At 45.8% G+C, this 12,204-nt stretch overlaps 1 protein-coding gene across 1 annotated transcript in view; it reads right to left on the bottom strand.

Moving 5' to 3' along the window:
* The window catches only part of PRTG (protogenin), an 82,028-nt gene that overhangs the window by 36,008 nt on the left and 33,816 nt on the right, over positions 1–12,204 (bottom strand). The window contains exons 3-11 of the mRNA XM_079953542.1: positions 11,162–11,306; positions 10,744–10,877; positions 10,372–10,509; positions 8,315–8,473; positions 7,539–7,698; positions 6,780–7,027; positions 2,743–2,907; positions 2,244–2,549; positions 1,586–1,774 (exon numbers count right to left, since the gene is read on the bottom strand). Coding sequence (XP_079809668.1) covers positions 1,586–1,774; positions 2,244–2,549; positions 2,743–2,907; positions 6,780–7,027; positions 7,539–7,698; positions 8,315–8,473; positions 10,372–10,509; positions 10,744–10,877; positions 11,162–11,306 — 1,644 coding nt within the window. The remainder of the gene's footprint in view (positions 1–1,585; positions 1,775–2,243; positions 2,550–2,742; positions 2,908–6,779; positions 7,028–7,538; positions 7,699–8,314; positions 8,474–10,371; positions 10,510–10,743; positions 10,878–11,161; positions 11,307–12,204) is intronic.

Below are 12,204 nucleotides of genomic sequence, written 5' to 3'. Positions count from 1 at the left end.
GGGGGGGATCTAAGTGCCGTAAAGAAGTCAGTTGACTTCTTGGCTGCGGTGATGACTTAATTCTGACAATTCAGTCAATCATCTAGTCTCATCCCAGCCCCAAGGTGGGGAGGAAATCCCTTTCTGGCACCTTAAAAACAGGGAGTTCCTTAGTGCTCTTTTTCTCCTTTCTACTCCAAGTTATCACACTGGGCCCAGCTACTTAGATTTCAGTCAAAACAGCTTTAAAGATACAGGAACATAAAAGTCAAGACAGAAGACTTCCTTTTGACTGTCCAGAACTTCCAACCACTCTTCTTTATTGGATGGCTCCAGGTTCGAGAATGTTGAGAGATAGAGAAAAACTTTTATTTAGATTCCTTTCCTAATCATCCTAGGTAGGGGATAAATTTATGTGCTTAGTGATAAGCCACAATGATCCCAAATATGGAATTTGCCCTTTTCACAGCTGCTGCAAAATGGGTCAACATTTTCACTGAGCTATACACTGTGACCCCAAGACCTCTTTGCTGGTCAGTCACTGCCAGTTCAGATCCCATGAACATGTATGTGAAGTTTTACCTCCAGCATGCATCAATTCACAATTGCTTGCACTGGATCACATTTGCTATCTTAATGAGTAAGAGAGCCACCCGCCCAGTTCAGAAAGATCCTTTTGGAACGCCTTGCAATCCCCTTTCATTTTTATCACCCTAAACAAGTTGGCATCATCAGCATGCTTGGCCAAAATATTGCTAAACCATTAATACATAAGATAAAAAGCGCCTGTCTCAATACCAATCTTTGGAGGACCCCACATTCTATATCCCTTAATCAGGAGAACTGTCCATTTGTTCCTTCTGCCTGCTTCCTGTTTCTTAGCCAATTCCTGATCCACAAGAGGACTCAGGAATCCTTGGTGTGGTACTTTATCAAGAGTTTTTGGGAACTCCAAGTATACAGTGTCTACCAGATCATGCCTTCATCATCACCACCACTTATTAAATTTTGAACATTGTCTTGATGGAATAACTGCATCATAAGGGAGGATATATAAATCAAGTAATAAATACAAAAAAATCAGGGTAAAAATATTTCCAGCATTTCTCTGTGGGTCTCCTACAATCCTAGGTAAATGTCAGCGTTCAGGAACATATTTATTTATATCATTTTTATGCATAAACTATATTCAAAGTGGCTAATAAAACCATTAAAATAACCAGTTGCAGGAGAAAAGCCACAAATACTACCCATAATAGCAGAGGTATTTAGCTGAATCAACCTCAGGATAGGGAATTTTTAAGGAATAAAGCATAGCAACCCTCACAGATCAAAGGCCTTCCAATATAGGCGACTCTTAATTGTCCATCTGTATGCAAGAAGAAAACCAGCTTTTAGATAACCTCTGAGCTGCCCCACATTGAAGCAATTCAATCCGGTCATTCCTTCTGAGGGGGGGCAAGTGACTCCACATGCATTTAAAGGGGAATCTCCCCATCATCACACGAGTGGCTCTAACAAAAAGCTTTGCCCCTCACTTCTACTGTGAAATGAGCGTGGCTTCTCCTTCAGAAATACAGAAGGCAGAAGCTGTGTGCAAACTCACCCAGGCCACTGATGGTGTGTGTCAAGTCACTGGCCTCTAGCAGGATAGGTCCGTTTTCTTGCTGGCCTTCTTCCTTGTAGTACAGTTTGTAGCCCTGGATAGCTGCTGTGTCTTCCAAATCTTTTTGCCAGGTCACCGTGATCGTTGTGCAGTTCAGGGGCTCCAGACGCAGCTCAGGAGATTTTGGTGCTAGGAAAAGAAGGGGAGTTGTTTTTCACATTGGAGGAACAAGCAGAAAACAAGGAAGCTGCCTTATCTTGAGTCAGACCATTAACCCACCTAGATCAGCCTAGAAATGTCTCTCCCAGGCATGCCTGGAAATGCCAGGGAGTTTCTCCCACACACCATCACTGAGCCATGGCTCTTCCCTTCCTGTAAAACCCCTGGGAGGTCCAGTGCATCACACCCACAGCTACACAGCCTACAGAGCCAGTACAAAGTCTGTGCAAAACTAATGCCCCATATCATAAAATGCAGGTGAAATGAGTTCATGAAGCAGCAAATATAAACTTCAGTTGAGCCACAGGGATACAAGGACAACACTTCAAAGGAAAGGACACCAGGGGCAATCCAGGTTAGCTTGCTAGAGATGTTCTGCAGTGACTTCAGTTGAAAGGTCCATTATTTGGGCATATATTAAATTGAAAAGATGACACACCTTTGACACTCGTGGCTTTCGGCGTGTGATGAGAAGTCCACAGGGAGGCCTCTCCCCAGCCAATCCGAGTTGCTGCAGAGATACGAACCAAATAGATGCTGTCGGGCTTCAGGCCCCCTAAAAGGTGTTCGTAGGTCGTGCCTGGGAGCTCCAGAACCTGGACGGTGCTCTCGGTGCTGAGTCGAAATGACAAGCGGAACGAGACGACCTGGCCTCGCCGGTACTTGGCTGGAATCGGCAGCCAGGAGATGAGAATATCTGTGGGGCTTTGGCTTGTCAAGCTGATCTCAGGAGCCCTCAGAGGGACTAAGAGGAGGAGAAGCAGAAAGAAGAATAGTTTTCCCTCTGATATAACAGGATTAAGTCTCTCGTTCTCTCTCTCACACACACACTCTTTGTTTTTTAATTGTTGCTTTTTCTGTTTTTAGCTGTTTAGCACCTTGAGTCCCTGTCAGAGAAAAGGCAGGGTATAAGTATTATTTTTAAAAAAAGAACTTACTGTCTTCCAGGGTGTGTTGTGTCACATGGTCAGACATCTGGCTGGCTCCCATCGGCATGTAGGCCACTATGTAAAAGGTGTAGTTGCTGGCAGGCTCCAAGTCGTCAATAATATAATGTGTTGTGTCGTTTCCAATAACAACTTGATATTCTTCATTATTTAAACCTGGAATGCAGAAAGAATTTACAGAAACAAATGCACCTGAAACCTCTCTACAGGATTATATGTTTAAGGCTGCGATCTTATCAACATTTACCTGGTAAATCGCCCTAAGCCAGGCAAGAATAAATCAAGGAGATTTCCTTGTATGTAATGAGGCTTAGGATTGAACTACAAGGTGGCATTCTCACTTGGAAGTAAGTCCAACCACTAAAAATGGGGCATTTCTGAGAAAAATATTTGGACTGGGTCAGAATGGGGTTTCTTTTGTAGTCTGAGTGAAAGCAGTTTCATGCTACCAAACTGTGCCTTGCTACAGAACATGGGGTTTTGGGATGTGCTGAACAGAAAGCTCTCTGCGGATGTGCTGATTCAGCTCAAAAACTCCATTCAGAAAACTAAACCACAACAAACTGTGAAGAGAAAGCAGGAAGGCACAAGAGGGGAGCCATCACAGCCTCTGGATCTCCTGCTTTATGGCCCCTCTCATTTTGGACCCTGGGGGTGGTGAGTGCTCTGCTGTGGCTGCTTAAAAACACCAACCATATCAAAGCGAAGATGCTCTGGACTCCTGGCCCCCCATTTTAACTCAAATGATCCTGCTAATAGATTTGTTCTGTTTGGTGTACACAGGACTGTGTACCTGTTTTAGTTCGGGGACAGAGAACAAGGATTAGTTTAAAACATGCTTTTCCTCCTTAATGAGTGCAGCAATTTACATCCAAACGTGCCCCATAAATGCATGGTAGGCTTGGTGGGGCTTTGTCCTGCTTCATTCCTATAGAGCAAAGCTCTAAAGCAGAAAGCAGCTGGTGGCGGCAGCCAGAGGCCCTTCCTTAATGCACAATTCATGCCAAATTGCTTGTCAACTTTGTGGAAAAAAACAAAAACCCGCAAACCTCGCTCCTTGAAGCAGTTTAAGCCTCCCCTCCTAAGAAGAGAACCTCTCTACAAACTGAACAACAAAAATTCCACCAGTCGGTTTTCCCACCGTTTTGAGTTAACTTGATAGCATTTTAATTAGGCAAGATTATGGGCATCTCACAACACCCTAATTAATGGCTGGTTAATTAGGAACTGCATGGCACGATTTCTGACCTGCTACACAGGATCCCTGAACCCAAACTGAAAGGGCTCCTTTTTGTCTTGAATAGCTGGGAAGGCTCCATGGGGAGGAAAGGAGGCCCCCGCCTAGAAGAGGCAGCAGAGAAGACAAGGCAGGCGCCCCCTCCCTCCCACCCAATCAGCCATTCCTTTGTTCCTTTTCTTAATCGCTAACAAGGAATTAACACGCTCCCTCATCAAGTCCCCATTCTCCCTAGTACCACAAACATCTCCCCTGCCCCAATTTGAAATACTTTTTTCTTTTCTTTAAGTAGCTCTCAGCAGACACCTGTTTGTTTTCTCTCTCTGCTACCTCTGCCCCTAGCCCAATCTGTATTCAATGCTAACTTTTATTATTCGGCCTGTGAGGCAGGTGGGGGGGGGGGGAATTTGAGCATATTTTAGAAATGCTGCATTTCTTTACAGTGAATGGAGCAATATCGGGCTTGTGTGAAAAGTGCAGCGCTTTGTCAACAGGAAGTGGAAGAAACTTCTCGGCTTTCCCTCCATGGACAGTGCAGTTACAAACAAGGACGTCAGAAGAGCTAAGCTGATGTTGGATCAGACTCCAGCAACTGGGACTCAGAGGCACATTGCATCTGACCCCGGAGGTGGCATGTAGACCTACCCAACTCATTTTTTGCATGGGGGAAGATTGTGCTGGAGCATCAAGGTACATATTTTTTCAGCCACTCCCTTGCTCGGTACCTTTATAGGGAGGGGTTGTTGTCTGAGAATTTCCCCTTGCTTCTGCTCACTGATTTATTTTGGGGGGTGGGCTGGGACTGGCCTGTCTTTATGGAGCGTGATAGTTGTATTTGGCTTTTAGGTGGCTGTTGTTTTTAAGATGGCAGGAGTTTGCTGTCTTACATTTTTCCATGCTGCATTTTAGAATCATAGAATCATAGAGTTGGAAGAGACCACAAGGGCCATCAAGTCCAACCCCCTGCCAAGCAGGAAACACCATCAGAGCACTCCTGACATATGGTTGTCAAGCCTCTGCTTAAAGACCTCCAAAGAAGGAGACTCCACCACACTCCTTGGCAGCAAATTCCACTGTCAAACAGCTCTTACTGTCAGGAAGTTCTTCCTAATGTTTAGGTGGAATCTTCTTTCTTGTAGTTTGGATCCATTGCTCCGTGTCTGCTTCTCTGGAGCAGCAGAAAACAACCTTTCTCCCTCCTCTATGTGACATCCTTTTATATATTTGAACATGGCTATCATATCACCCCTTAACCTCCTCTTCTCCAGGCTAAACATGCCCAGCTCCCTTAGCCGTTCCTCATAAGGCATCGTTTCCAGGCCTTTGACCATTTTGGTTGCCCTCCTCTGGACACGTTCCAGTTTGTCAGTGTCCTTCTTGAACTGTGGTGCCCAGAACTGGACACAGTACTCCAGGTGCGGTCTGACCAGAGCAGAATACAGTGGCACTATTACTTCCCTTGATCTATTGCTTGAATTTTGTCTTTGTGTTAACCATTGTGAGCTGCGGAGTTTTTTTCAGTGGAAAAGGCAGCATAGGAGTAGTAAATGCTAGCTAACTACTTCAAACAAGAGCCTGTGAGACCAGATACACCTCCGGCAATTCAAGAGTTCCCCAAAGCTCCCAGAGTGCTTCAGGACAGGCTAAGGATGCTGCTGCTACAGCAGCTGAACCAGGGACTATCCACTTTGTGCGGCAGACAAGGCCAATTAACCAGGGGAAAACAACAGCCAAGTCTTGCTTTTAACCAGCCCATCAGTTATCAAACAGTTAACGTATTGTACCCATATAATTTCCAGAAACCTTCAGTATTTATTCTGGCGAGACAGAAGCTGGTCTATAAAAGTAGAAGTAGAAGTAGAATCCTTTACACTTCCACCTACAAGACCAGGCTCCTATGGGGAGATGGGCCTCCTCAAGTGACCCCAGGGAGATTTAAAAGGTTGAAACTGGCACATAAACCATGTCTAGAAGCCAACAGACAACTCCAGATCTCGTAAGACTGGAGTTCTTCAACAGTCATGGCCATCTATTCCCTGCTAAAAAGTGGAATTCTGCCTCCATGGCAGAAGCCTCTAAATACTCTTAAATGGCAGCCCCACATACAGCATGTTGAAGTAATCTAGCTTGGAGGGTATAGCAGGAAGGGTGACAACTACCATATCCTTCCTCCACTGGTCAATCTGAATGCAAGCAACTGAGTCTGGGGAAGATATTGAAGTGCCATTATAGACATACATGCATCCAAACACAGTCTGGGGCCCAACAACCCACACAGGGTATAAACTTGATTCATCAGTGGAAGAGTAATGACACATCAATTAAAGCTGGCTTTCAAAAGATACTGGAAGTATAAAATGCCACATGCTATTTGATCTCCTTAAAATAGGCCCAGCGACTTCTCCATACATTCATTTCAAGGGAACCACAAGCCAGATATTGTATTACTAGCACCTAAAACCCCACAGATTAGGCAGCACATTACAATTCTTCATATGATTTATCCCAGTGGTGTCAGGTTAATATTTAGAGAGCAAAAGGTAAATAAAAGGAAATGCTGCAGAAGTCTATTGGAGGAACTTGCATGAGCCAGAGGAGAAATATTCCAAGAGGGCTCTCTGCACCTTTCCAGTCAGGGAGGATGCTGGTCCTCAAGACTGCAGCAGATTCATTAGCCCTTGCCCTCAAAAAGGCCCAGAACCATCCATTCTATAGGGAAGGCTCTTGTGCCCGAAATATGGAGGAGCCAAGCAGCAGCTCAGGCTGCTCATCAGACAGATACCATACTTACCTTCTGCCTTCATGTAGTGCACCGAGTAAGCAATGACTTTGTCTGAATTGTAAAGTGGCCTCTCCCAGGCCAGAAGGATGGCTGAACTTGACATAGTTTCTGCGTGGACATTGCAAGGGGCACTGGGCCGGTCTTCGGACAGAACTACCGTCAATCGTGCCCTGGACAGGATGGAGCCCTGGCTGTTCTCGGCCATGCACTGGTAGATGGCGTCATCTTCAGGGATGATCTGGTTGATCACCAGTTTGCTAGACAGACAGACAGACAACAAGAGCCCAGGGAAAAATTAAAAAGAAGCAAGAGCAGACTGTCCACCAACTCAGCTTCATATATTTGCACCGTTGGTTTTACATTTACAGATTTATTTATTTTTTTTAAAAGTGATTGGATGTACCATGTACAAAACAAACAAACATTAAAACCAGTGGTTGGACATTTCTCGTGGTGACAAGGGTGTGACAGACATAAGTTTGTTATTTAGTACCATTGCTAGGGATTTATTCTGCTCACTCCTATTAAAAAGGCACATAAAATAATGGAAAGAACATGATTGGAATTATTCAAAATTAAAAAAACAACCAACTGCAAAGATGCTCCAATCCACATGCCACACTGGAATGAACACACTGCCATGGGTCAGACCTGCCAATTCTTCACTGTGATACCGCCAAATCCACCTCCCTCCCTGCCTTGGGAGGAGCACCTCTACCCGCAGGTCCTCAATAGCTCCAGAGTCATTGGGCAGATGGCCGTTCTCACCTGTTGTACATTTTGATTCTGCCGTTGGAATGGATCTTCCTCCCGTTCTTCAGCCAGGACATCTTGGGTGCTGGGATGCCTTCTGCCTGGCAGGCAAAACGAGCTGTGCCAGCTCGAGGCCTCGTCAAGCTTTCTGGCCACTCCACAAACGAAGGGGGAGCTGAGGGATTATGAAACAAAAGTTGAAACCAAAATCTTTCTCAGGCAAGATCCCAGAATTTGTTAAACCTCCCCCTTTCCTCTAGAGTCTTTCCAAATGCAGAGCACCTCGGGGCAGAGTTACAAGGCACCTTTGTCCGGATTGGCTTTCTTGTGGGAAGAGGGAGGAACAGGAAGCAGTTGCAAAGTAGGAGCCATTTTTAATGAGATGCTATTTGGCTATTTTACAGGTGTTCCATACCCTACTTCATCACTCTCCACTTCAAGCCTCTGGGTTAGGACAGGCATGAAATTTAAGATCAAGTGACACATGAGTGGATCTCTGCTTCTGTGCCAATATAAAATGCCTCCTGTAGAGCATTTCTACAGAGCCTCCTCATCTGGTTTATTTTCACAGTTCAGCCCCCCCAGTCCAAGCAACAAGACCCTTCACTCAACAGGAAGGCTTTGTTCCAGAGTAACACAGTATGCTTGTGCTGCCTGGGACTGGGAATTGTAGTTAAAAACACCAGAGTACACCAGGTTCTCAAAGCCTGATGTTGCATGAGCAACGCCATTTCTTCAGTGGCTAAATCTGCTTCACACCCAACCCTGAGAGGCTTTCAAAGTCAGCTCACCTAGCACAACAAGTGTTGCCATCGCAGTGGTGAAGTTGCGCGTGCCAGGAATTGTAGCACGGCAGATGTAAACTCCAGAGTGCTGTACTTTCACATCCGAGATCATGAGATTCCCATTCCCAAGCACACGAGTGTTGAAAACGTCAATGGATTTATGGTCTGTTTGGGGAGAACAAGCCAGCAATGAAGATGTTATTTGGTGGTGGATAAACCAATTCCACCTTCTGGAGTCCCCCTTCATTGCCCAGGTTCTCTTTGTGATGGCTCAACACCAGTCTACACTTTAGCAAAGAATCCAATCCAGGGGTGGCTAAACTGTAGACTTTCCATCAGCCCACATGGCCAATGGCTAGGGGTGATGGAACCTGCAGTCCCACAACATCTGAGAGGACCACAGGTGAGCCACCTCCAGTCTAATTCATTCTAGAATTTGTGTGATGGACATCCAGCTAGTTAGAATTGGGTGAAAGCATCCTGACCTGATCCCAAACACTTGCATAGGCATAACCTCTTCAGTCCTGGAACAGTGCCGACGTTACCCTTGGCATTCCCATGCTTCCTGCTTCTTAAACACTTTCCAACCACTGTAGCGAAGCTGACCCCAACAGACAACATCCAGTTCCAGGCATCTCATTTGTGAAGCGGCAATGGCCACCAGATCCTTCTACACAAGACAAGTCTTGCCTGCAATGCTGTTGCTCATCAGCTGCAATCCTGCTTCTTTTACATCATGCAAGCTTTGCATTGGCACAGCTGACTCTGTGGGGCCTGGGAAGCTTTAAGAGCAGGGCCACAGCTGCAGTTTGGGGAAAAGCTTCCATATGCTCCAAAGGGAGCTTTTCTTCTATGAAGACAGCAGGCGCAGAGGACAGAACCACACTGGCGTCACAGCAGTGGCAAAAGAATTAATCCCTATGCCAGAGTCTTAGTCTGGATGATATTTGGCCTGCAACTGCAGAGGAAAAGGCATTCCACCTGAAATTAATGGAAACTTCTTTCCCCAATTCGAACAGAAGACACAGGGGGCCCATTTGGATGAGCAAGGAGCAAAGGAATCCTATCCACCATCCTAAGATCCTGACCCACAATAGCCTCTCCCAATATACACCTGCAGTTTGCATGGGGTGGGGTTTATATCTTACTGGAGTGAATGGGAGGCTTTACCTGATGCAAAGTGCAAGCATGGACCTCCCAATCTGGACCAGGACCACAGGGGAAGAGGAAGGGGGTTGGAAACAGATTGTGGGTGTAAGAGAATGAATGGATGAAGGAGGTGCATGTTTCTGTATGTAAATGGGTGGTTGCGTGCACATAAGAGAGATTGTGAATGAATGGAGCATGTGCTTGTAAGCATGTGAATGGTTGGAGGGGAGGGGCCATGTGGTGTGTGCGAGAAAAAATATGAATGGGGCATGTTGTGTGTGAGACAGAAGGGGTGTATGGAGGGAGGGCGTTCTGGCACCCCCACACCACTGGCATGTGACCCTCAACATAGGAAGCTGCCTTCTACCAAGTTAGATCACTGGATCCATCTAGCCCAGGATTCTCAACCACAGACCTAGTGGTGCCTCTTCAGGGTTTCAGGCAGGGAGTCCCTCCCAGACTGACCTGGATGTGCCACCATTGGAGCCTTCTGCATGCAAAGCAGATGCTCTGCTACTGAGCTTAAGCCCTTCCTCATGCATGACCCCTGGAGGAATGCAGCTCCTTCTACCCCACTGCTTTAGAGGATGGAAAGTGGCTGTCAACTTTCCTACACTCTTTCCACACTGACTAGTCTGTGGAGAAACTCTTGCCTCCTATTAGGGAAGTCCTGGAGGATTCTCCTCCAGCACTTATCTCAGCATTCATTTGATCACTGCACTCCCAGCCCCCAACCTGCCCTCGTGGTTCTACAGCAATAGTGTGAAAACACACACTGGAAACAAGAGGAACCCCTGGACCATCTCTTTCTCTCCTTCCTTTTCCTCATCTGGCACAATGATGGTGGAAATGAAAGAGGAGACCATCTTCAATTTGCCCAAAGTGAAGAGCCAAAGATTGGTTTCAGGACTCACCTAAACGGCTCCAGGAAACAATAGGCTTTGGATTCCCTGTGGCAATGCATTCAAAGATGACAGTTTGGTGGAGGGAAGTTGTGATGTTCTGAGGACCAGCTATGATGGATGGCTTGTGGAAAAGCTTAATGTTGGAGGCTTAAAAAAATAAGAAGCACAAGCAAGCAGAGAGTTAAATGGAAATGCACAGCTGACATACACGCAGAGACCCACCAAACATGAATGTGGCACAGCAAGTCTTAGGATCAGGCCCCAAGTTATGAAGGAATAGACCCGCAATGAAAATCTGGGCAGTTGTCCCATGAGGGAAGTCAGTGCCTGCAAGTGATGCAATGGAGCAATGCTAGAGTCAACAAGATATTATCAGGATACCTGGGACAACCGTGAGCATCGCCTCCACACTTTTGCGCCGGCTGGCAACTGTTGTGGCGACACAGCGATAATTCCCAGCATCCTTCTGTTGAACGCCATAGATCTGCAGCACTCCCGTCGGCAATGCAGTTATTCTGAAAGGATTGTGGAAAGCGAGGGGAGAAGAGTTTCAGAATGAATCAGAGAACCAGTATGATGAGCAGAGCAGGATGTTGAACTTGGCCCCAGGGAGACCAGAGTTTGGATCCCTGCTCAGCCATTAAGCTCACTGGGTGACAGCATGTTCTCTCAGCCTAACCTCAGTCCCCTAATAAAATGGGACAACCCCTACACACACTGCTGCCCTGAACTTCTTGCAAGAATGGTAAGATGCAGATGTAACAAATAGGTTTAGTGCAAGAGAACCAAGTATCCGTACCTGTCCATGGCTATTGGCAAGGTTGTCCGATTCACCTCCCAGGTGATGATGGCAGGAGGGTTGGCAGAGATTTTGCATGCAAAGCGAGCCACACTTCCTTCATGCGCCTCCACTGGAAGTGGCTGAATTTCAAATGCAGACATAGCTAAAAGAGGGGGAGAAAAATGAAAGCTTGAGAATTAACACAGAAAACAAGCAAAAAGCAAAATGAATACATTATCCCATTAAGAAGAACACATTCTTTTCTTCTTTAAGAAAACAGCCTCTAAAGAGAGATCAATTTAGACAACAGATGAATGAACCAGTCTCACAAGGATATATCCTTGCAACTAAACTGAGATTCCATTAAGAATGCACTTCATTTGCCAAATGCTGCTATAACGCATGGTTTTTTTTTACAGGTCATGCTGCAAACATTTCCCAGGCAATTGGCAAAACCCATTTTCAGCTGCACCAGGAACCAGTCAGAGATTAGGCACGGTGGCTCTCTGCCACATAGATACATACACTCACATGAAGTCCCTACTGCAGCCAACACGTGACTCTTTAAAGTGCTTTCTCTAGAGTAGCCTTCTCCAACCTGGTGCCCTGCAGCTGTTTTGGACTACAACGCCCATCAACCCTAGCCAGGTTGCTCTATAGAGGTTACTTTAGGCAAACGAGAGCTACTGCAATGACCTCCTGCTACAATGGGTGGGTTACAGAAATCCTAGCCAATCAGTCATATGGGTTTTAGTCAATTAGCCAATCAATTAATGCATATGAGTAAAAAGTAACCAAGTAAGTTCTGAAGTAAAACAACAAACAAAACACAGCCCTTTGTTAATAGACAATGTACTACTGCCAGTTTCCACAGACCGCTTCCTGAAAACCCCACATCACCCTCAGCTGAGATCTCCTGCAAAGCACTGGGAAGCAAGGGGCACAGTCTACTGTGCAAATGAATCACTACTTTTTTCCTACTTTTTACTTTACAAGATATTGGTGTGAATTTTTTTTTAAAGCAACAACCACCAGCAGGTACAGCGATCTCACACACTCAG

The sequence above is a fragment of the Podarcis cretensis genome, assembly GCF_951804945.1.
Source record: "Podarcis cretensis genome assembly, chromosome: 14".
In the NCBI taxonomy this organism is placed as follows: Eukaryota; Metazoa; Chordata; class Lepidosauria; order Squamata; family Lacertidae; genus Podarcis; species Podarcis cretensis.
This window is presented reverse-complemented; position numbering and strand designations above follow the sequence as displayed.